Below are 24,346 nucleotides of genomic sequence, written 5' to 3' on the forward strand. Positions count from 1 at the left end.
TTCTATGAAAAATACAAAAATTAGCTGGGTGCGGTGGCAAGTGCTTGTAATCCCAGCTACTCAGGAGGCTGAGGTAGGAGAATCACTTGAACCTGGGAGGCTGAGGTTGCCATGAGCCAAGATCACACCACTGTACTTTAGCCTGGGAGACAGAGTGAGACTCCATCTAAAAAAATAATAAAAAAAAAATAAATAAACAAATGATAAATGTGCAGTCCAGGCAACAGGTCAGGGCTGGAAACACAAGTTATTCTCTTTGTCTTCTGTATCTTCATGTTTGCTGCCACTGCCTGTTTCATTTTAATGCATTAGTGATCTATTGCTGCATAACAAATTACCACAAACTTAATGGTTTAAAACAGCACACACTTATCATTTTAGTTTCTGTGAGTCAAAAGTCCAGGCAGAGCTTAGTGGGCTTCTCTGCTCAGAACTTCACAAAGCAAAAGTCAAGGTATTGGTCAGGCTGTAGCCTCATCTGGAGTCTCAACTGTGGGAGAGTCCTCTTTCCAGATCACTCAGGTCGTTAACAGAATTCATTTATTTACAGTTGTAGGACTGAGGGCCCTGGCTCCCTGCAGGCTGAAGCTGGAGTCTGCTCTCAGCTCCTACAGGCCTCCTCACCTCCCTGGTATGTGGGTCTCCCACGGTGACTACTTTCCTCTTCATAGCCAGCTAGAAAGACAGAGCCTCTAGAGTGGGTCAGCTAGCAAGGCAGTCTTATGCTACATAATGTAGTTATGGAAGGGACATCCCACCAGCTTTACCATATTTTATTAGTTAGCAGCAAGCCACAGGTTCAGCTCACCCTCAGGGAAAGTACAGGCTGCAAACTGCAAGAGAAGTAATCGTAAGGGGTAAACTCCAGAGTCTGTTGGCTACACCATATAAGAAGCTCAAGTAACTGGCCTGCTTCCCCTTTCCCTGGGCAATACTTCCCCTTTCCCTGGGGAAACTATAACTGGCCTGCTTGCATTGTAACTGGCCTGCTTCCCCATTCCCTGGGCAATACTAGGTCTCTACTTCCATACAAGCAAAGTCTCAGAAAGAGAACACATGCATGGTCATCAGGCACCGTTTGCCATGATGATGGCCACTGCTGTACCACACCATAAACATTGTTTTATCAGTTACTAATGGTTTCCCAATCATTAAATCCTTTATACATTTCTATTTTCCCCTCCTACCTCCATGCTTTTTTTTCAGAGAGAGACAGGATCTTGCTCTGCCCCAGGCTAGAGTTCAGTGGTGTGATCATAGCTGAGTGTGGCCTTTGTCTCCTGGGCTCAAGTGATCCTCCTGCCTTAGCATCCCATAGTGCTGGGATTATAGCTGTGAGACACTGGGCCTTGCTTGTCATTATACACTTCTGCCCTTTCTTCATGGACAATCTTGAGTTCTTCATAGACCTGCCTGAGTAGGTGTTTCTGCCTATGTGGCATCTGCCTCATCAATCCCCAGGGCCCTCTTCTTGGTCTTTCCCTGCTCCTAGGGAGATCTTTCTCAGAATTCTTGCTCCACTTGCTCCAGAACTGCTGAAATTCCTTAGGCTTTGGTCCTGGGGTCTTGTTTCACACCACATATGCTCTTGTACGGTCCAATCCATTTTCAGAGCTCTATCCCATGAGCAAACCCCAAGAGCACCTGCATTTCTGTCTCCAGCCCCACACATTCCCTGAACTCATTGCCTACTAGGTATCTCTCAATTATTGTGTCCAAAACTAAATTCCTATCAACCCTGCCTACCCATCTTTATCTGAGTGAGTGACACCACCTAAGAATCATTTTAGCCTTCTCTTGTTCTCTCTTAACCCACCACATCTGACTGATAGCCAAGTCCTGCTATTTGCACTTCCTTTCAATAGTCCAGCTTAGGGGTTTGATCACAGACTCTGGAGTGAGACATCCTGGGCTCAAGGCCTAGCTCAGAAAGAAACTACTCATGTGGCCTTGGGGAGTCATTTAACCTCCCTGGACCTCAGCTTTTACATCTATGAAATGTGGGTAATAAGGTACCTCTTAGTGTTGTTTTGAATCTTATTAATACATGTAAATTTCAAAGCACAATACCAACATCATAGTGGGTTCTATGTAAGTATTTGTTAGTATTAATATTAATAGTTGATCCAGACTCCACTCTCCCATCTGCAAGCCGCCACCATTTCTTGCCTAGTGTCACAGTAGCTTCCTTCCTGGTCTCCCTATCTCCTAACATGTGGCCCACTGGATGAGGATGGGATATACTGTGCAAACCCAGCAGATATCATCCCATAGAATACAATGTAAATGGCACCCCCTACCTCCCATCTTCCCTGGCACCTGCCCCACTGGTATTTTCAATGTACACATTTTCTCATGTCAAACTTTTCAGAGATTTTCTCTTCATCTTCACACTAAAACTCCAACTCACAGCAGGCATCTATTGATGTTGTCTCCAGGGGAGGTGGATTTGAAGTCAATTCAGGGATCAGAATTGAGCCTTTCAGAATGGAAGACAATGAAATTCCTTGAGGGTTAATACATGCAGGTGCTGTGGTAATTCTTCCTTAAATAACTTATGGAACACATCTCATTTCCACCCTGCAGAGGAAGAAACAGAGACATGAGTAGTTAGTTAACTGGCTTTGGGTTCCAGGGCTAATGAGTTGTGGATGAAAACAGATGAAGATAGAATTTTAAAAAACCTAGAGACAGTAGATAGTAAGCCAGTGTGCCTGGGACGTGCTGACAGATATCTAGATGTAGCATAAAGAAAATTTGTGTTCATGGAAGGTCCTAAAGGCAACAAGAGGTGAGATAACCATGAGAAATGGACATTTCTTGATGAGACTAACTCAATAAAGGAGACAGATTTCTGGGCATTTTGCCACACCTACTGCATGCAGGACACTGTACTAGATCTTATAAAAGACAAAGAGAAGATAGCATCAAGTGCCTTGGTCTTGAAGGAGGGCTGAGTGCACTTTCACTGAGAGTACATTCTTGTGACTTTTTTTTTTTATTTTTGATACACTATTGTAAGCAAACTGCATGTATTATCTCATTCCATCCTCACAACAGCATCCCTAAAAGTCAACTGCTATTACTGTCCTTGTTTTCCAGATAAGGAAACTGGAGCACAGAGAAGTTAAGTAACTAGTCCAAGGTCACGTAGGCCGCCTGGCTTGAGAATTAATCAGTGCTCTTATCAACTGCATTATGCAACCTCTCCTCACTAATTTTGTACTTCAGTGGCTGAGACCTACTGGATGGTAATTTCTCAATAAAAATTTGTTGAATCACTGAATTTATTTCTGCCCCATTTCACATCCATTTCTTTCCCAAGACTTTTTTCCCAGGGTTCTGTGTGAAGGACTGCATGAGCAATGGACAAAGGGGCCTGATACTTTGGAAACTACGAACTTCAGAGATACTATGTATTTGGCCCAGAAACTCCTAACCTAAAGCTTAGCACCTCAGCTGCTTCTTTGTGTCGAAGTGATTTGGATCCTTCAGGCAAGGGTGGGTGATCGTTCTTACTGATACAATGTCAAGCAACACAGCTTCTGATAGACTATGAATTTAAAAATAAGCAAATAAGACGCAGTAGCTCACATCTGAAATCCCAGCACTTTGGGAGGCAGAGGCTGGCAGATCACCTGAGGCTGGAAGTTCAAGACCAGCCTGGCCAACATGGCAAAACCCTGTCTACTAAAAATACAAAGATTAGCTGGGTGTGGAGGCAGGTGCCTGTGATCCCAGCTACTCGGGAGGCTGAGGTAGTAGAATCGATTGAAACTGAGGCGGAGGTTGCAGTGAGCCGACAGCACGCCACTGCACTCTAGCCTGGGAGACACACCGAGACTCCAACTCAAAAAAAAGGAAAGAAAATGAACAAATAAATAAAGATGATGGATGGATAGGGAACGAACAGTGGTATGGATTATAATAAAGTCAGAAAGTTTAGTAAAATATTAACTCTATCAATATAATTTACATGGTAGGTATATTGGTATTCCCTGAAAATTCTTTCACCTTTGCTTTATATTTTAGAAGTTTTATGATAAACTGTTGGGGAGGAAAAAGGGAGAGGGAAAAATTGTGTACCTCTGCTGATAACAGAGACCAGAAATACCAGTGGCTTAAACAAAACAAGGGTTTTCTTGTTTTGTTTTCTTTTGTTTTGCTTTTTTGAGACGGAGTCTCGCTCTGTCGCCCAGGCTGGAGTGCAGTGGCATGATCTCAGCTTACTGCAAGCTCCGCCTTCCGGGTTCACGCCATTCTCCTGCCTCAGCCGCCTGAGTAGCTGGGACTACAGGCGCCTGCCACCACGACTGGCTAATTTTTTTGTATTTTTAGTAGAGACGGGGTTTCACCATGTTAGCCAGGATGGTCTCGATCTCCTGACCTCGTGATCCGCCCGTCTTGGCCTCCCAAAGTCCTAGGATTACAGGCGTGAGCCACCACGCCCAGCCGGTTTTCTTGTTTTTTTCTTTTCATGTAAAATATATTCAGATGGTGGTAGTCCAAGGCTGATCTGGCACCTCAGAGATGTCATTCATGCCCCAGATTCCTTCTGACTTCATTCTCTGCTGTCTCTACATGTAGCTTCCAACCTCAAGGTTGCGTTATGGTCCCAGAAGGGCTGCTGCACCTCCAGACCGAAAGCCTACATCACAGGCAAGAGGAAGAGGAAGTACTGAGAGCGTACCGTCACACTCCCAGCTATTTTGGCCCCTCCTTTGAAGGATCTCTGGGAGAAGCACAGGCCCACAACTTTCACCTACAAACCACTGGTTCCAACTTAGTCCCTTGGCCTCTGCTATCTACAAGATGGAAGAGCACATTGCAGTACCTAAGAAAATTAGGCCTTATCACCAAGAAGAAAGGGGGAATGCATGATGCAGAAGCGACCAGCCATCTCAACCGGATACTACACAGCCTAAATTCAAACATTTACAATATAATCAAATTGCATCAGCCCCAGTCACATCTTAGCCTTAGGAACTTTGATCATCGACTTGCAATCCCAAAACGCGTGTTTCGAGGTCCCAGGCCACAGAAAGAACCAATTTGTTTCATAGACCTCTTACAGAGACAGCATTCACAGTTTATCTGGAGTCTGGCCTCAGAGAATATGTACTCCACTGGCAGCACAAGAAACAAATACACAGGAAAATACAATGTAGCACAAACCAGGAGCTGAGAGTGAATGGAGATGCTCAGAAACACCTGCACTAAAAATTTGCTGAAAAAGGTAAAACATGTCAAGTAGCATTGCCTCTGGAAACCAGAAAAATTATGCTATTTGATAACAGATCCTATGCCTGGATGCATTGTGGGCCAGGTGCGGTGGCTTAAGCCTGTAATCCTAGCACTTTGGGATCCGAGGCAGGAGGATCACTTGAGCTCAGGAGTTTGAGACCAGCCTGGCCAACATGGCAAAACCCCTTTCTACTAAAAATACAAAAAGTAACCGGGCATGGTGGTGAGCACCTGTAATCGCAGTTATTAGGGAGCTGAGGCAGGAGAATCGCTTGAACCCAGGAGGGCGGAGGTTGCAGTGAGCCGAGATCCTGCCACTGCACTCCAACCTGGGTGACAGAGTGGCACTCCCATTAAAAAAAAAAAAGTTCATTGTGTCTGGTTTTCTTTCCATTTATACGTTTATTTGACTCTGTAGTAAAATCTCCTCCTCCTTCATGTACCCATATTCACGCAAGCAAATGTTAGCAAACTGCCACAGTGGCATTTTAATTAGTGCACATCTTTCTCTCTTCACCACATTAAAATCTTTTCTCATTTTGTTCTGCTGATATTTCTATAATGAAAAAAGACATAAGACAAGTAAATATATAGAAGTACTTATATACACCTACACGCAAGAATGAAAGAGAGAAACGTAAACACTAAGGGAGATAGGGCTGGAATTTTTCTGCAACGTGTACAGTTCAATGTACTTTCAGTTTTCATTTCCGCCTTCCTCAGTGGTTTCTGCCCAGCAACTGATGAGAAACATCACCTCTGAGCCAATCAAAAAACTTATTCTTCCAAAGACAGATTGTTATTGTTCCTCACGATGACCAGACAGCCTCTGCTTTCTTTTTCCTTTCTTCCAGATGGAGATTCAACCATAATAGAAAGAATGGAGAACTATTAACTGCCTTTCTTCTGTAGGCTGTGATTTTCAGAGGGGAATGCTAAGAGGTGAGTGGGGGAAGTCGATTAGAGCCCGGGCCACAATGCCTGGGAGGACAGGGGCTGAATGGCTGACAGTGGTGAGTGGGCATGCAGGGAGAGTACTCGCCCAGAGAAAGGAGTGCGGTGCGTGTGTGTGTGTGTGTGTGTGTGTGTGTGTGTGTGTGTACATGCGCACACCCGCACATGCACATATGGGCACGTGGAAAGACGGGAGAAGTACTGCAAAGTATAAGAAACTGCAGAAGCTGGGATTTAGTGGAAGGAAAGGGAGACAACATGAATGAAGAAATATTCCAACTGCATGTTCTTAACGTATTGTGGTCAGAAAAGGGCAAACAAACAAACAAAAAACCCTTAAAATCTGTTCTGGCCAACTCAAGGCATCTATCCTAAGAGATTCTGAAGAAGGAAAAAAAAAAAGAGATATGTCTCATAGGTTTACATGTAAATGTGTTTATTACAGAAATATTTATACTATAGTAAAACCTGAACCAACATACATATTCAACAGGTGGGGAATAGACAAACAATGCATGGTTCAGTCATAAAACATGTTCCATGTAACCATTAGGAATCATAATTTTAATTAAGTGAAATTCTTTATAATTTTAATAACACTGGATCCTTCTATTAAACCATTTTGGTATCTTTTAAGGATAGTACTTGGTTTTCTTTCCATTCATCATTTCCCTAAAACCCAAAGCATGCTTTCCCATGGCTACAAGCTACTACATTGTACGAATATATAATTATTGGGAGTCTCTGTGAGCCTACTCTGACTCAGAAAGCCATTCCTAAAGAAGAAAAAGAACAAACAAACAATAAAAAACCAGAATTATTTTTAAAACTCTTTCTTTATTTTGGATCTTTCAGTTTCTACATTTTGTTACTGTAGATTTTCCTAGATTGAACAGCCTTAACCATAAATATTTGCATCGATCTCTAAATTTTTTTCTTCAACACTAACTTTTATAGTTGGAATTTTGGGGGCAAATAATACAACATTTTAAAGGCACTTGCCATGTGTACATGGCCAAATGTTCCCAGAAACATTTCCACTTCCATTAGCAAAGTATATGATTATAACTACAGAGTATTTAAGGTTTGATTCCTTTATATTTTTTTCTTTGGCAAAATTGTCTATAGTAGAAAGAATGAATAATAAATAACCTAAAAAATAAAAGTTCTCCCTCTCAGGACAGCAGAGAAATTTTTAGCTTAGGGACTAATAATAATAATACCTCCTTTTCTTTAGGAGCATAAAGAGCAGTTTCAAGGAGCAGAAGATGTGGTGAAATATAATGTTTATAATGTTTAGTCTGATGGTGGGTGCAAGATCCAGGCAGGGGTGGAACATGACCAGCTGCACAGACCTCTGTTCCCTTGTTTCCTCTACATCTCTCCCCACCTCCATCTGCAGATCTTGTTCTCAGAGGCCATTCCCAGACCCACAGCAGCTGGTATTATGGCTGCAGGCTTCATGCTCCTTTGTTTTGGGAGAAACTGTTGAGGAGTTACTATTTACTGAGCAGCTACTATGTTCCAGTCACTATTATTCCTCATAATAATTATTAGTTATTAACTAATACATGAAAATTTTAAATTTAAAGCATTCCAATAATTTTAAAAGTAAAGGAAGCAAAAGGCCAAAGTGTGCTTTCACTCACTTAACCTCCAGTCTTCAGTGTAGCATCCATCATCTTAGACTTTTTCAGGCATTTACATATATAGTTATGCAGAAATGTATAGCTTTGCTTTTGTTTTTCAATTGAATCATTAGTATAGTTCTGCAAGGTGCTTTTTGATCACTTAGTATATCTCCATTATCCAGGCTAGTGACATTAAATCACTCTTTTTAACTGCTGCATTGAATTTCCTCATAGGGATGAGCCATCATTCCTCTCATCAGTCTCTTGTGGGTGGCTGGTTCAGTTGGTTACCACTTTTATACTTTAAAAATAGTGTGGCAGTGTCATTCTCACAGAGGCTTCTCTCCGCACCCATGCAAGTACTTTCTTGAAGTGAGCATCAGGAAGTGGAATTGCTGGGCCAATTGTGAACATTCTAAGTCTCAAACTTGATATTTTTGAGTAACTAAAGTTTAAATGGTTTTGTCCCATGACCGAGATCATCAAGCTTGTGACTTGTAGAGCCTTTACCTATTGTCTACCCTCTTTGTGTCCCTAACTCTACCATAATGGGTCCAGCCCATTGTGGGTGCTCAGTAAATATTTGTTGAATAACTTTATGAAGGGAAGAAAGAAAAGATGAGTAAGGCCTGGTCTTATTCAAAGCTCTCCTAATCAATATCTTTGTGATTAAACGTGGTGGGTTCAGCCCCTGACTGACTTCAGAGCCTCCGCCAGGCAGTCTGCCTGGATCCCACCAGGAGCCACCAGGCCGTAAGTTGACCGTGGTAATGGCCAAGAATTTGACGCTTGAGGAGTCCATAGTGTTGGACACCCACAGAGCTGAACAAGGGTGGAACCAGGGAATCCAGTGAAGAGGGTCCTTCATGAATCAGAGGGGGATAATGGAAGCTTGGACCTGGCAAGGGAAGTGTGGGGAAGTGATAGGATTCTAAATATTTTAATATTTGAATGCAGTAGAGTCCGAGATTTCCTGATCAGATAACAGATATTATTTTTACAGATGGTTTTTCGTACTGGAACTCAAAGGTAAAGACACTCAAGGACAGACATTTTTGGCAGAGGTAAGATCTTCTTCGGTCACCGTACTTGAGTTAGCCCTAGGGAAGTGGACATTTCCATGCAGAATCCTAAAGCTTCTTCCACGCCATAGTGTCTGTCCTACACCTTCTGGTGTCTCTTGATATGCAGGATAGATGAAAATGGCAAGTTCCCTGGCCTTCCTTCTGCTCAACTTTCATGTCTCCGTCTTCTTGGTCCAGCTGCTCACTCCTTGCTCAGGTAGGGAATTATTCCACGATTCCACATTTATGTTTCTGAAGCAGACAATTATCTCAATTACCTAATTAAGCAGACAATTACCTAAATGCCCTCTTAGAACCTTTAACTCATTGCCATACCTGGAAGTCCATCCCAACCTGAAGGATCACCTGTCACAAAGAGACAAATGGTCCTTCTGTTAGGATTGTGTTCCTCTCTAGGTTCTCTGTATCTCGCCCTCCCTGTCAGAGAAGTACCCTTCCTCTCGTGACCCCAACTCCAACACCCTCTGATGGAGCTTCCCCCTTGTGCTGACAGCTCAGTTTTCTGTGCTTGGACCCTCTGGGCCCATCCTGGCCATGGTGGGTGAAGACGCTGATCTGCCCTGTCACCTGTTGCCGACCATGAGTGCAGAGACCATGGAGCTGAGGTGGGTGAGTTCCAGCCTAAGGCAGGTGGTGAACGTGTATGCAGATGGAAAGGAAGTGGAAGACAGGCAGAGTGCACCATATCGAGGGAGAACTTCGATTCTACGGGATGGCATCACTGCAGGGAAGGCTGCTCTCCGAATACACAACGTCACAGCCTCTGACGGTGGAAAGTACTTGTGTTATTTCCAAGATGGTGACTTCTATGAAAAAGCCCTGGTGGAGCTGAAGGTTGCAGGCGAGCCTCCAGGTTTTGTTCTGAGAACATTTCTCTGTAGGATCTAGAGCAGATGCAGAGTCCCTCTTGCAAAAGCACTGCAGACATTCCTGGCTGCTCACTAGCAATTGCCTGTACTGCCTCCCAATTTAGCTTCTCTGAGGCCCTTGAGAAAGACACAGGTTTTCGTTTAGGAAGAATTCCTGCTGTAGCCTACATGCTCAAGTAAAGAACTCCTTTCCTCTGGCCACCAGAGATATAAGGGAAGTGAAGGACAAGGGATAGGAAGCATAAGAAACCATCTCTTCAGTGACTGGTACACAGTCATTCCTGTTTAGTTCTGTACCAGATGGCTTCTGTGGCCCCACTAGGTACATGCTATTGTGGGCCCTAGAAGACTGGGCTATCAGGACTGTATCTGCTGCCAATGTTCTTGAGCCAATGACCCTAGAATACACCTGTAGTAATGGGAGCTGTGTTTCTTACTTGTTGCAGTGAGGAAGAACACATATCATGGGGAACTGTGGCAGAGTCTCAGTAGGAAGCTGTTAGAGCAGACTTAGTATATAATTTGGGCTTGTGTTAGGGGATTTGGGAGGAGGGTTTATAGACTACAGCCTCTGCTCTGGATGAGATGTTGTCAGGAAGGTGTGGGCAGGTTAATTCTATGAGTGGGAGCCTTAATCAATCTTATCTAGGAAGAAGGAGACCAGGGTAAGACTAAAGTTGTAATTGATGAAGGGGCAGCAATTCCTCATTGCTAATGGGGGATGCTTGGTCATTGCTGTGGTTTGGACGATGTTCATGTTTTTCTCTATGCTCACACATGATGTGGGGTGGTCTTGTTTTTCCCATGTTCCATCATAGTCACAAAGTGCCATCATCTGATGCTGGTGTTCTGTGAAATGGCTTTTGCTCAACAGGAGGACACTGAGTCCTGTTGCCGCTTCCAGATAAAGGGGCTGCTCTTTTGTTTCTTAGTGTAATCCTTTTCCCTGTGGCTTCTGTTTAAGGGTTTGGTCAGTCGGGATCTGTAGCAGATGATGAAGGGAGGGAGAGAAAAGAGAGATCTGGGTGCTTATTCCCTGGCTTCGTTCCTGCAAGTTATCCTCAGGCTGGCTGCATTGCCTTGCCAAAGGTCACTGCCCCTCTCAAGAAAGTCCTTAATGCATAAATCTCTTCTTTTATGTCTTCAAAACAGCTCCCTCTCCTCCTCCCTCTGGTAACTGGGGTGGGTGGGAATAGCCCCACTGTTACTGACCCTGGGATACTGCACTCATTCATGTAGCTTTCTCCTCACCAGGACCACACTTTTGTAAGCAGCTCTAAAATGAAATTGTTCTTGAATTATGGAATGTGAGTGTGCCATGATTCCTTTTGAGACCCTCTCTGATACAGGAGCTCTCAAGAATTTAGGCTGATTCATCCTTCCACAGCACTGGGTTCTGATCTTCACATTGACGTGAAGGGTTACGAGGATGGAGGGATTCATCTGGAGTGCAGGTCCACTGGCTGGTACCCCCAACCCCAAATACAGTGGAGCAATGACAAGGGAGAGAACATCCTGGCTGTGGAAGCACTTGTGGTTGCAGATGGAGTGGGCCTGTATGCAGTAGCAGCATTTGTGATCATGAGAGGCAGCTCCGGGGAGGGTGTATCCTGTACCATCAGAAGTTCCCTCCTCGGCCTGGAAAAGACAGCCAGCATTTCCATCTCAGGTCAGTACCTGCTTGGCCTCAGGTTTTCTGAGCTGAGCTGTGGCAGTTGAATGAAGGGGGAGGTGTTAGTGTCTGCAGTCAACCTGGGTCTTTCTGCACTGAATATAAGGCCGAAAGCACGGACCTGGAGGCTCCTCCTTGCACCAGGGGAGCTTCTCTCCTCCATAAAGCTGTTCATGACACAAACATTTACTGAACATTTCCTGTCTGTCAGAAGTATAACAGTAATTGGAATTAGGGGATAATTGTTAAGATAAGCTGCATATGTAAAGTCAAATGACAAAAGGGGAAAAAAATATATATATATGTATATATACATATATACATATATATATTTACAAACTCATAAAGAGCTAATCTCCTTGAGACAGAAGATTTTAAAAACTGAGTAAAAAATTTTAACAAAGGTCGTAAATTATTTAATTTACATAAAAGGAAATAACCCACAAAAGAGTGTTCGTTCTCATTCATTAGAGAAACATACTGAATCATTTTTCACTTATGGTATTGGCAAAAATCAAAACAAATCTTTGTTGGTTGATAACACATGGTTATGACAGGAATGTAGGAAGGCTGTGACTCCTAGGCATCTGCTGGGATGACTTGTATTTTTGGTGTGCATTAGCACAACCTCTGTTGGGGGCTATATAGCAATATCTATCCAAACTACATCTTTAGTGATCCAAAATTCCGCTTCTGGGAATTTATTTGGTAGATAAGCTTGCATTTGTATGAGATGATCCAGGTAAAAAGTTATTTTTTATAGCACTGATTATGACTGCACAAGGTTGGAAACTATGCAGATGTTCACTGCTGGGGAACTTTCATGCAATGGATACCACTCAACTGTGAAAGAAAAAAGAGATAATTCTCTCTATAGTGAAGCGGAAAAACCTCCAAGATTAACTTTACACAGAAAGAGCAAAATGCAGAGTGGTGTGTATAGAATGCTATCTTTAGTGCAAATAAGAGGAAAAGCAAGAATATATTTTTATTTACATTTTTTAAGTTAACAAGTAATGTTATAACACTCACTAGGTGTCAGGCACTTTATAAGTATTAATTTAATCCTTCTAACTTCAGGAGAAGGGCAGTAGGAACAGAGAGGTTAAGTAATTAGTCTAGAGTCACACTGCTAGTCACCTAAAGGAGCCAGCATTGACACCCAGGGCCTCTAGCTCCAAAGTTCCTGTTCTTAAGCATCATATTAAGCAGACTAATTTGAAGTTAAGAAAGGGAGGGTGGGAGGGAGGACTGGGTGGATGGGAGACTTGGGTGACTTTTTATATGCGTATTTTTGAACCATGTACATGTGTTACCTATCAAAAAGTTTAATTAGAAACAAATGTGTTTGATATCCTCAAGTCACTCACTTTCCACATGAGAGGCAGACATCTCAAGAGAAGTAGTAGTAGCAGCCTCTAGTGGGGGTTTATCGAAGTCTTACCCACTGTCCTCTGAGATCTTAGGATGAGAAAGATTATTTAACCTGGTGAGATAGATTCCATGCCCTGTGACCTGGGGTGAGCAGCTAACACTTGGGGCGCTGCAGTCAGGGGAGGCTGAGTGCCCCCAGCCCCCATGACCCACAGCCGTTGCCTTCACAGACCCCTTCTTCAGGAGCGCCCAGAGCTGGATCGCCGCCCTGGCAGGGACCCTGCCTGTCTTGCTGCTGCTTCTTGGGGGAGCTGTTTACTTCCTGTGGCAACAGCGGGAGGAAAAAAAGACTCTGTTCAGAAAGTTAAAGAGAGAGCAAGAGTTGAGAGAAATGGCATGGAGCACAATGAAGCAAGAACAGAGCACAAGAGGTAGCTGACCCTGGGAAGTTTATCTGAGCCCCTGGCTTATAGGCCAAAGCCCAAAGACCTCACGCCCATCCCCACCCCAGAGCTCAATTGCTTTTAAGGTTTATTTTTAGAAAACCCCCTCACCTGTAACAGTTCATTATTATCTCTGCTTATTTTCCAGTGAAGCTCCTGGAGGAACTCAGTAAGTTCCCATTCCCCCAGAGACCCAGGCATGTCTTCCTGTCCCTGCTTTACGCGCCTTGATGAATCTTCCCTGTTCCTTCCATTGCAGGCTGGAGAAGTATCCAGTACGCGTCTCGTAAGTGCCTCTGACATTTTCTCTGAATTTGAATCTATAACTGTCTGTGCTTGAATAGTTTCCACTCTTAACTCTTTCCTCAAGGTTGGGAAGTGGTCTTAGATCCCTTTGACTAAGGAAAGAAAATAGACGTGCCAATTCCTAATCATTGCCAAAAAAAAAAAAAAGAAAAGAAAAGAAAAAGAGTGTGGCTGATTGGAGTAACACCCAGGAGGAGTGTTTCTTTCTCCCTCTCTTTCTCTTTCTCGACTGGTCTCGAAGAAAAGATGCATTCAATTTCTCTCTACTAGGGGCCACAGACACTATAGCCCTGCAAAGCACTGAGGAATATCCAGGGGCACACTTGTAAAGGAAGGGGGAAGAGGTAGATGAAGTGCATTCTCTATGGCAGGAACTTCACTAGTCATTTTACATAATCTATAGGCTCCAGAGAAGAAAAAGAATAAAAGCTAATAAAGAACAAGAAAATCTGAAAAGAGAGAGGGAGAAAAGTGTGTTTAATAAACAAGAGTGGCTTGAACAGTTGCTCAGTTGGTACCAATTTATTCTGACTTCAAACACTAGTCCCTGAAATTGCTCATTAAATTTCCCAAATTCTTTTCAGAGTAAGGTACGAAATTAGGTTGATATAGAAGGATCTTGCAAACACACACACACACACACATTTAAATATATATATACACATATATATACATATATACACATATATATGTGTATATATATGTGCATATAGACATGGAGACACCTATGCCCAGGTACAGGTGTATAGATACATTCCAAATAGATCAGCTGAACGCCATCAGGAAGGAACTCTCGCAGTGTCTGCCATGTCACTAGCATTCGACTGATGTTCCTGGATTTGATATTAAGAACGGCACAGTAGAAAGAATTGAACCTGCAGAGCAGGAAGGTACAGGTGGTAAAAAAAAAAAAAAAAAAAAAAAAGATTAGATGGATGTAAAGTTAAGGGAATGGGGCCAAATCAAAAATGGCAAGTTCAGGTGACATCTCTATCTTTTTTTCATTGTAGGGGGAGAGAGACATTCAGCCTATAATGGTGAGTGAGCCTGATGCTCTCTGAGTTTGCTGGGACACATGCCATGAACATTTCAACCTTTTCTCTGCTGTGACCCATTGAAGTTCTCATTTGCATGATCAGATTTAACCCAAAGACTCAATTTCTGTGTTGTGGGGGTTTGATTTCTGCTTTTCTGGAGAATCAGAGAGACTCCTGACCCTGCACACCCCCTTGGAAAGCCTGGCCATGCAGCCTGTACCCTTCATGAGAGAGGGAACAGAGCCCACCATTTCTGAGAAGGTGCCACCCCTGATCCATCAAAGCTGTAGAGGAGGGAGGCTGGACCCTGGAAGAGACTTTGAAGAAAAGGAGAGAAAACATGTAGTGAGGGGAGAGTGCAGTGGGGAAAAGTACAAGAATACTGACCTTTTCCTTATCTGTGTCTCCTTCCTTTCAGACTGGAAAAAGGCCCTCTTCAAGCCTGGTGAGTAAATCACTGTATGTTCCCTGGACCAACAACCTGAGGGACTATATTCCTTTTTCCTTTTTACTTCTCCAACTGTTGTGATTTGGGGAAGAAAAGCTCCCATGACTAGGAGAATTTGGGGTAGGCGACATTAAATTCCAATCTGAAAAGTGGGCCCATCTCCAAGACCCTTCCCACTGAGAGCCCAGGGAACCAGGGCAATTAGATCTCTTGCACTTCCTCAGACCTTCCTGGGAAGGAAGACACATAAAGGGTGGAGCTGAGGATAAGGAGACACACACTGAGTAATACTGCAGGGAGAGTGAGGATGGAAATGCCAAGGAGAGGAGGTGATGCCTGCCCAAAGAACTTAGTCCTTCCCAGACTTCTCATGCCACCTACTGCCAGTGCCTTCTCAAAAAAACTTAATGCTTCTGAGCTTTGGCCTCCACATATTTAGGTGATGATTTCAATCTGTGTTTGTGGGGGTTGAGGTGAAGACTGAAGGAATAATAAATATCCTTTGGTCAAAAACCTTAAGAAGGAGATGGTGAGTTCAAACTGAGTGGTTGAAGGTTTGCGGAAAGGAGGGTTAAGGGAAAGCAACAAGGAAAAGTGCAGTGCCCCCGTGATTCCCAACAGTGGGGAGCTGTCTCCACTCCTAGCCTGGGAGGGCTAGGGAGGGGAGGCAGTTACTGGAACCCAGAGTAAGAAGTAGCTCAAAGAGAGGGCTTCCTGAGAAGAGTCGTCAGGCCTTGTTAGAGCAGCACCAGCTGCTGCTGGCAGGGAGGAAGCAGGAAATTAAACGGTGTGTCTCTCCTTTCTTTCTCCTTCCAATCTCCTATCAGGGCCTCCCATTGGCCAAACCCAACAGCAAACCAGAGGACAAGGGAGCCCAGTGGCACTGTCTTTAGAGGACAGATTCCTGGGGCCCAGAAGAGGGTGGAGAAAGCTGAAGGGTGGAGGGTGAATCTAGGGCATATAAGGTACCACATAGAGCCCAGCACAGAGACAGCCTTGCAGCTATCAGGAAGATGAGGAGCTTCCTTCATGGCCTGCTGTGGGCTGCGTAAATAACATGATTGCCTTCTACAGCGCTAGAGAGTCATTTGTTTATCCCCATTTTTCAGGTAAGGAAATGCTTCAGATGAGGCTCCCCTTTGCTAAATAAATTGTATGTATGGAAAAATAGACTGCAGAAAAGGGGAACTCATTTAGCTCATGAGTGGTCGAATGCAGGTTGAAAATTAACCTCTGAGTATAAAGCATTAGTGGGCAGAGTCAATGTGGGGAGGGAAACAAGAAAAACGTAGAAAGGATCCTTGCTGCTTCCTGAGGCCGCATCAGGGTATTGGGTTAGGCAGATGCTGAGACAACCCTCATTTCACCCTCCTCTTCCCCTCTGGACACAAGATACTGGGGCTTTCTCTCCTGATATCGATGAAAGAGTCACATTTAGGGCAGGCTAGGGACACCAGGCTGTGGACTCAGGCCTCCTCAGCATGGCCCAGGCCTTGCATGCTGAGGCTCTGAAATCCAGGAAAAATGACTGACCCCATGGACACTTCCTCAAACTCTCTGCAGCGGATGTGATTCTGGATCCAAAAACAGCAAACCCCATCCTCCTTGTTTCTGAGGACCAGAGGAGTGTGCAGCGTGCCAAGGAGCCCCAGGATCTGCCAGACAACCCTGAGAGATTTAATTGGCATTATTGTGTTCTCGGCTGTGAGAGCTTCACGTCAGGGAGACATTACTGGGAGGTGGAGGTAGGGGACAGGAAAGAGTGGCATATAGGGGTGTGTAGTGAGAATGTGCAGAGAAAAGTCTGGGTCAAAATGACACCTGAGAATGGATTCTGGACTATGGGGCTGACTGATGGGAATAAGTATCGGACTCTAACCGAGCCCAGAACCATCCTGAAACTTCCTAAGCCCCCTAGGAAAGTGGGGGTCTTCCTGGACTATGAGACCGGAGATATCTCATTCTACAATGCTGTGGATGGATCGCACATTCATACTTTCCTGGACATCTCCTTCTCTAAGCCTGTATATCCTGTTTTCAGAATTTTGACCTTGGAGCCCACTGCCCTATTTGTCCAGTGTGAAAAGAAGAGAGTTCCTCCAATTCTGACCAAGTGCTGATCATTCCCTAGAGACACCAGTGACCCCGGGCTTAGCTAATGAAAGTGGGGAGCCTCAGGCTGAAGTAACTTGTCTCTGCTTCTCCCTGCCCAGCTCAGAGCTGAGGGCCTCCCGCTCCACAGCAACCAATTACAACCATAAAACTACAGGCACTCACTGAAGCACTTTACTGATACTCATTCAATTATTCATATGACAGTTGTTTGAGTTTGGTACCACCTTATTTTCCCCTTATACAGATAAGGAAACTGGGGTGCAGAAAAGTGAATTGACTACAAAGTAGACATGACTAGTTAACAACACAGCTGGGATCTAAACAGCAATAACTAACATTAATGGAGAACTTAAAATGCTCTGAGTGCTGTTATGAGCTTTGGTGGATGTCACTCCTTTAATCCTCACAACACCCTGTTGGGTAGTCTCATTTAGCAAGTATGGAAGCTGAGGCAGGGCAACATTAAGTAACTTACATAACTCAGGCAGTAATTTCTGCAGTTGGGAGATGTTCAGCTTCAGTCCCTGGCCATTTGCCCGTTCTTTTCCACGATGATTCTTCCCCCATAGGAAGAACCCACCTGTAGCCCTGAGGTTCTTTTCCCAGGACGGCTCCAGGGTAAGGATCATTGTAGGTGGTTGTGGAGTTGACACCCCTGTTGACTCCTTCCCAGCTGATTGTCAGAGCCTTAGACCCAGCACTCCTTGGATTAGCTCTGCAGAGTGTCTTGGTTGAGAGAATAACCTCACCGTACCCACATGACACGTGATTTTGTAAGAGACTAGAGGCCATACTTGATAAATCATGGGGAACAGATGTGTGCCCACCCAACAAATGTGGTAAGTGATCATGCAGCCAGAGCCAGCCTTCCTTCAATCAAGGTTTCCAGGCAGAGCAAATACCCTAGAGATTATCTGTGATATAGGAAATTTGGATGAAGGGAGCTAGAAGAAATACAGGGAGTTTTTTTTTTTTTTTAAGACAGAGTCTTACTCTGTTGCCAGGCTGGAGTGCAGTGGTGCGATCTCGGCTCCCTGCAACCTCCACCTCCTGGGTTCAAACAATTCTCCTGCCTCAGCCTCCCGAGTACTGGGAATATAGGTGCACGCCACCACACTCAACTAATTTTTGTACTTTTAGTAGAGATGAGCATTCACTATGTTGGCCAGGATGGTCTCGATCTCTTGACCTCATGATCCACCCACCTCGGTCTCCCAAAGTGCTGGGATTACAGGCTTGAGCCACTGGGTGACCGACCGGCTTACAGGGATATTTTTAATCCCGTTATGGACTCTGTCTCCTGGAAAGGGGTCTATCCACCCCTGCTCATTGGTGGATGTTAAACCAATATTCCTTTCAACGACTGCCTGCTAGGGAAAAACTACTCCTCATTATCATCATTATTATTGCTCTCCACTGTATCCCCTCTACCTGGCATGTGCTTGTCAAGTTCTAGTTGTTCAATAAATTTGTTAATAATGCTGACTCTTCAACTTGGCTTTTTCTAGACTCTAATCAGTCTACTCATCACAGTAGAATAGTCCACACATCCACTGTACTCCCCACAGTTTCAGTTTACCTCATTGCAGTGTTTTCACAAAACCTTTATTGTATGTGTTTTCTACTGCTGCTATGATGAATTAGCACAAATTCTTAGACTTAAAGCAACACAAGTTTTTGGTTCACAGTTCTATAGGTCAGAAGTCCAACAGGGATCTCATCAGGCTAAGAACAATGTGTCTGCATGCTGGATTCTTTTCTGGAGGCTCTAGAGAACAATATGTTTTCTTGTTTATTCAGATTGCTGGCAGAATTCAGTTTTTGCAGTTACAAGACAGAGGTCCCAGTTGCTTACTGATTTACAGCTGAAGGCTATTCCCATCTCTAGAGGCTGCTGTTTTTTGGCTCGCAGCTCCCTTCTTCAGTCTTCAAAGCAGCAATTATGTATTGAGGATTTGTCAGTCTTTGAAGTTTTTCTGGTTCTTTTTCCATTGCATCTCTCTGATTCTTCTGCCTTCTACTTTTGAGAACTCCTGTCATTCGATTAAGTCCACCCAGATAATTTAGAATAATCACTAAATTTTAAGGTCCATAACCTTAATTCTATAAGGTCCATTTTGCCATGTTATATATCATTGTCACATGTTTCACAGTAAACATCACTAGATGTGTATGGAGGGATGAGCACTATTGAAGCTACCACTTATTTGGGAAATCATCCCAGGAAACACAAGTGCAGAACTAGTGAATCACAGAAGGGGGAAAGCCAGTTGTGTGAGGAATGGCATAAAGAGTTCATTAGTGAGTCACCATATGAACAACTCGGCTTGTCCCACCCCGGACACTGTAAGAAACTATATGAAATTGTGGAATATATGTCAGAATCTTCCTAAGGGCTGGGGACCCTTGTACATTTAGCAACACCTCCCATCCTCTTTTGCTTAAATTGGTTGAAGGTTGCCCCTGGGAATGTTAGTTCTGCTGTACTTCAAGGTTGGGTTGTGCATCTGCAAAAAAAAAAAAAAAAAAAGCAAATATCACTGGTGTTAGAGAAAGCAGAGGAGGAGAGACACAAATAACTGAGGTCAGACGTTGTTATCCTTGAAGGAAACTGTGTTCCTCCACTGTTGGCAAATTGTAATAGGCCAAGAGAACATGGAATGGGGCATCAACAGCATCTGTTCTAAGGGCTCTGCTTCTGAGAATATAGTGAATGCCTTTCGAGGTCCCTCTGTCCTCCCTGCACCACATTCATTTAGCATTAGTGACCTCTTGTGTTCCAATACATGTCTGTATAGCATGGCCCTGCAGCCTCACCACATGGACTGGGTCTGGGATGGACACCTGACCCAGGCTAGGGCAGGGGACCTTCAAGTGACATGTGACTAGCTACACCTGTAGCAGGTGTGTATGGGAGTTGTAGGAAGAACTCTTCCACTCACATTATGGTCCAAAAGAGGAGAAGAAGTTGAACTGCAGAAACAGAAGACAAAAGCACATGTGCAGAGAGGAAACTTGAAGATGGAAGGAGTTTGGGCAATTTTCTCATCTTTTTTTCCCTTGGGGTCCCAGTATCATTCTAGTATGTTCTGGGAAATTTGTTCTCTTGAGACAAGGTAAATGTATTGACTAATATTGTTGAAGTATGGAAAATTAGCAACTTGCACAACCATTGCACTATGCTCATTGATTCTGTGAGTCAGGAATCTGGAATATGAAAGGGGCAAATTAGGAATGGTTTTTCTCTTCACTAAAAAGTCTGGGCCTCCCCTGGAAGGACTCCATAGCTACAGGTGACTCAAAAAGAGACATGCCCAAATTGCCATCAAAAATTGAAACTCATTTGCAAAGCAAAAAGGGATCAGTGTTCAGTCTGGGTCCTGGTTTTCCCAGGGGTCCCATGTACACCAGATCCACAGAGAACCTTGCTGAAGTGACGCTTCCTCTGTGCTTATCCCTCCCATGACAGGGAATGATTGTGTCAGGCTGTCACTATCTAATGTGGCACACTCCAGTAGAACCTGGTGTATTAGTCTGTTTTCACACTGCTATGAATGACTGCCCGAGACTGGGTAATTTATAAAGGAAAGAGATATAATTGACTCACAGTTCTGCCTGGCTGCGGAGGCCTTAGGAAACTTACAATAATGGTGACAGGGGAAGCAAACATGTCCTTCTTCACATGATGGCAGGAAGGGTGAGTGCTGAGAAAAAGAGGGAAAAGCCCCTTATAAAACCATCAGATCTTGTGAGAACTCACTATCACAAGAAGAGCAAGGAGGTAACCACTGCCAAGATTCCCACCCCATGACACCTCACACTGGTTCCCTCCCATGACATGTGGGAATTATGGGAACTACCATTCAAGATGAAATTTCGGTGGGGATACAGCCAAACCATATCATTCCACCCCGGCCCCTCCCAAGTCTCATGTCCTCACATTTCAAAACACAATCATGCCTTTCCAACAGTCCCCCAAAATCTTAATTCATTCTAGCATTAACCCAAAGTCCAAGTCCAAAGTCTCATATGAGGTAAGGTAAGTCCCTTTCCCTTATGAACCTGAAAAATCAAAAGCAGGTTAGTTACTTCCCAGATACAATGTGGGTGCAGGCATTGGGTAAATACACCCATTCCAAATGGGAGAAACTGGCCAAAACAAAAGGGCTACAGGCCCCATACAAGATCAAAATCCAATAGGACAGTCATTAAACTTTAAATTCCCAAAATAATCTCTTTTGACTCCATGTCTCACATCCAGGTCACACTGAGGCAAGAGGTAGGCTCCCACGGCCTTGGGCAGCTCCACCCCTGTGGCTTTGCAGGATACAGCCCCCCTCCCAGCTGCTTTCACAGGCTGGCATTGAGTGTCTGCTGCTTTTCCAGGTGCAAAGTACAAGCTGTCAGTGGATTACCATTCTGGAATCTGGAGGATGATGGCCCTCTTTTCATAGCTCCACTAGGCAGTGCCCCAGTGGGGCCTCTGTGTGGGGACTCTAACCCCACATTTGTGTTCCAAACTGCCCTTGCAGAGGTTCTCCATGAGGGCTCTGCTCCTGCAGCAAACTTCTGCCTGGACATCCAGATGTTTCCATACATCCTCTGAAATCTTGGCAGAGGTTCCCAAACCTCAATTCTTGACTTCTGTGCACCTGCAGACCCAACACTATGTGAAAGCCACCAAGGCTTGGGGCTTGTACCCTCAGAAGCAACAGTCTGAGCTATACATTGGCCTCTTTTAGCCATAGCTGGAGCTGAATCAGCTGGAACTGAGGGCACCAAATCCCTAGGCTGCACACAGCATTGGGGGACCCTGGCCCTAGCCTAGGAAACCATTTTTTTCTCCCAGACCTCTGGATCTGTGATGGAAGGGTCTACCAGGACAACCTCTGACAGGCCCTAGGGGCATTTTCCCCATAGTCTTGGTGATTAACATTTGATTCCTTGTTACTTATGCAAATTTCTGCAGCCAGCTTGCCTTTCTCCTCAGAAAATGGATTTTTCTTTTTTATCAAATCATCAGGCTGCAAATTTTTCAAACTTTTATGCTCTGCTTCCTCCACCATTGTGAAGCCATTGCTAGTGTATTACTTGCAAGGTTTTGAATTGAAGTGAAAGGGAATTGTAGGCTTCCAGGCTAAGCATTTAGACATTTGAGGGGAATATTGACAATATTTGCCACTTAGAAATTTCTTTCGCCAGATACCCTAAATCATCACTCTGAAGTTCAAAGTTCCACAGAACCCTAGGGCAGGGACAAATGCCACCAGTCTTTTGTGCATAGCAAGAGTGACCTTTATTCCATTTCCCAACAAGTTCCTCATCTCTATCTGAGACTACCTCAGCCTAGACTTCGTTGTCCATATCACTATCAGCATTTTGGTTAAAGCCATTCAACAAGTCTCTAGGAAGTTCCAAACTTTTTCACATTTTCCTGTCTTCTTCTGAGCCCTCCAACCTCTGCCTGTTACCCAGTTTCAAAGTCACTTCCACATTTTTGGGTATCCTTATAACAGCACCCCACACTACTGGTACCAATATACTGTATTAGTCTGTTCTCATGCTAGTATGAAGGACTGGGTAATGTATAAAGGAAAGAGGTGTAATTGACTCAGAGTACCATGGCTGGGAAGGCCTCAGGAAACTTACAGTCATGGCAGAAGTGGAAGCAAACACGTCCTTCTTCACATGATGGCAGGAAGAAGACGTGCTGAGTAAAAGGGGGGAAGTCCCTTATAAAATTATCAGATATCCTGAGAACTCACTATTATGAGAACAGCATGGAGGTAACTGCTCCCATGATTGCCCCCATGCCAAACTATATCACCTGTTTTCTTGCTAAGCTACCTGATGAGCAATAAACCCTCTTGTTGCCTAGAGCACACATATTTCCGAATGGCTCAGGTCAACTTTGGCAGAGGGTGAAACCTGGCTTAGCTGGATACTTCTGGCACAAGCTGCTTCAGAAGCCCTGGACGTTATTTCTTCAGATAAAAAATCTGAAGCCAGATCTTAGCCTGAGCTTTTGTATACTTATAGTGTCCACTTCTGTTTATTCCAAAGAACAGTCCAGGCTTGGCTGGAACAATCCAATACTTACTATGATTTTATCCTCATTAGCCACTCAACCTACAATCCAATTTTAATTATACTCCAGAAGCATCAAGTGATAGGTGATGCTGCCGTTTCAGAAAGGGACAGTATAAGGGTCAGTCCAATTGAAAAAGCAGTTCTCAGGACTTGCTTTAGCTCGTTCTCATCATAGAGCTTTCTCTGCAGAAGGAACCTACTGGGTCCTCCTTCCTGGTCCTTGAGCTTCTGACCTAGAGTGGCTTAATCCTGCTGCCACCTGTCTCTCACACTCTGATGCCGAATGATTCCAGGAACTGGGCCATGCTGTGGTGGGAATGACCTTACCCTGAGCATGTCATTCATGCATTGAACAACAGCTGAGAGCAGAGCTAAGGCTGAGCCCTATAAGGAGAGAAGAATCACATCCTGCAAAAGTCAGCCTAGAAGAGCAGGTACTGTAGCCACAGCAAAGACACAGTTCATACCTGAATAACAATAATACAAGACAGGACATGGGAACAGCAAAAGATTTCGGTGTCAGAAGAGGCCGAGAACACTTCAGGCAGGAACATTCAGAGTTGTTCTTAGAGGAAGTAGGCATGAAGTCTGGGCAGGATTTCAAGGGGCAGAGATCGAGCAAGCAATTCAAGTGAAAGGCATGGCATGGGAAAGGGAGCGCTGGCCACAGGGAGTGCAACGTTGTGATGCAAGGCCACTGTGGAGCCATTGCTAGCGTATTAACTGCAAAGTTTTGAGTTGAATCAGAAGGGAATTGGAGACCTGCAGACTAAGCATTTAGACACTTGAGGGACATATTCACAGCTGAGCCTCGGGAAGATTATTCTGGAAGATATCTCTACAATGACAAGATTTAGTCTGTGGAGAAGGGATTTTTTTGGAGGGAAGAGGGTATGTGTGCCAGTGTGTGTGTGTGTGTGTGTGTGTGTGTGTGTGTGTGTGTGTGTGGTCCTTGGACTCAACCCCACCACCTACTGGCAGAAAGTCAAGGCCAACTAGAAAGTTTTGCTCACTTCCATCTTCTGTCCCTACCAGAATGCCACCTGCCTGAGGGAAAGGGTTTTTGATCCTCACTCAG

At 44.2% G+C, this 24,346-nt stretch overlaps 1 protein-coding gene across 1 annotated transcript; it reads left to right on the forward strand.

Annotated features, from left to right (window-relative positions):
• Positions 1-6,031: 6,031 nt before the first annotated feature.
• Positions 6,032-18,663, forward strand: LOC129038046 (butyrophilin subfamily 3 member A1-like). Its single transcript, XM_054490566.2, is given in 13 exon segments — positions 6,032-6,186; positions 8,833-8,893; positions 9,021-9,110; positions 9,408-9,767; positions 11,171-11,452; positions 13,060-13,260; positions 13,421-13,441; positions 13,532-13,558; positions 14,589-14,615; positions 15,034-15,060; positions 16,627-17,171; positions 17,173-17,253; positions 17,256-18,663. Coding segments are annotated over 11 exon segments (1,725 nt in total). The 5' UTR covers positions 6,032-6,186; positions 8,833-8,893; positions 9,021-9,025; the 3' UTR covers positions 17,325-18,663.
• Positions 18,664-24,346: the final 5,683 nt, after the last annotated feature.

This window comes from Pongo pygmaeus, chromosome 5 (genome assembly GCF_028885625.2).
Source record: "Pongo pygmaeus isolate AG05252 chromosome 5, NHGRI_mPonPyg2-v2.0_pri, whole genome shotgun sequence".
Lineage (NCBI taxonomy): Eukaryota > Metazoa > Chordata > Mammalia > Primates > Hominidae > Pongo > Pongo pygmaeus.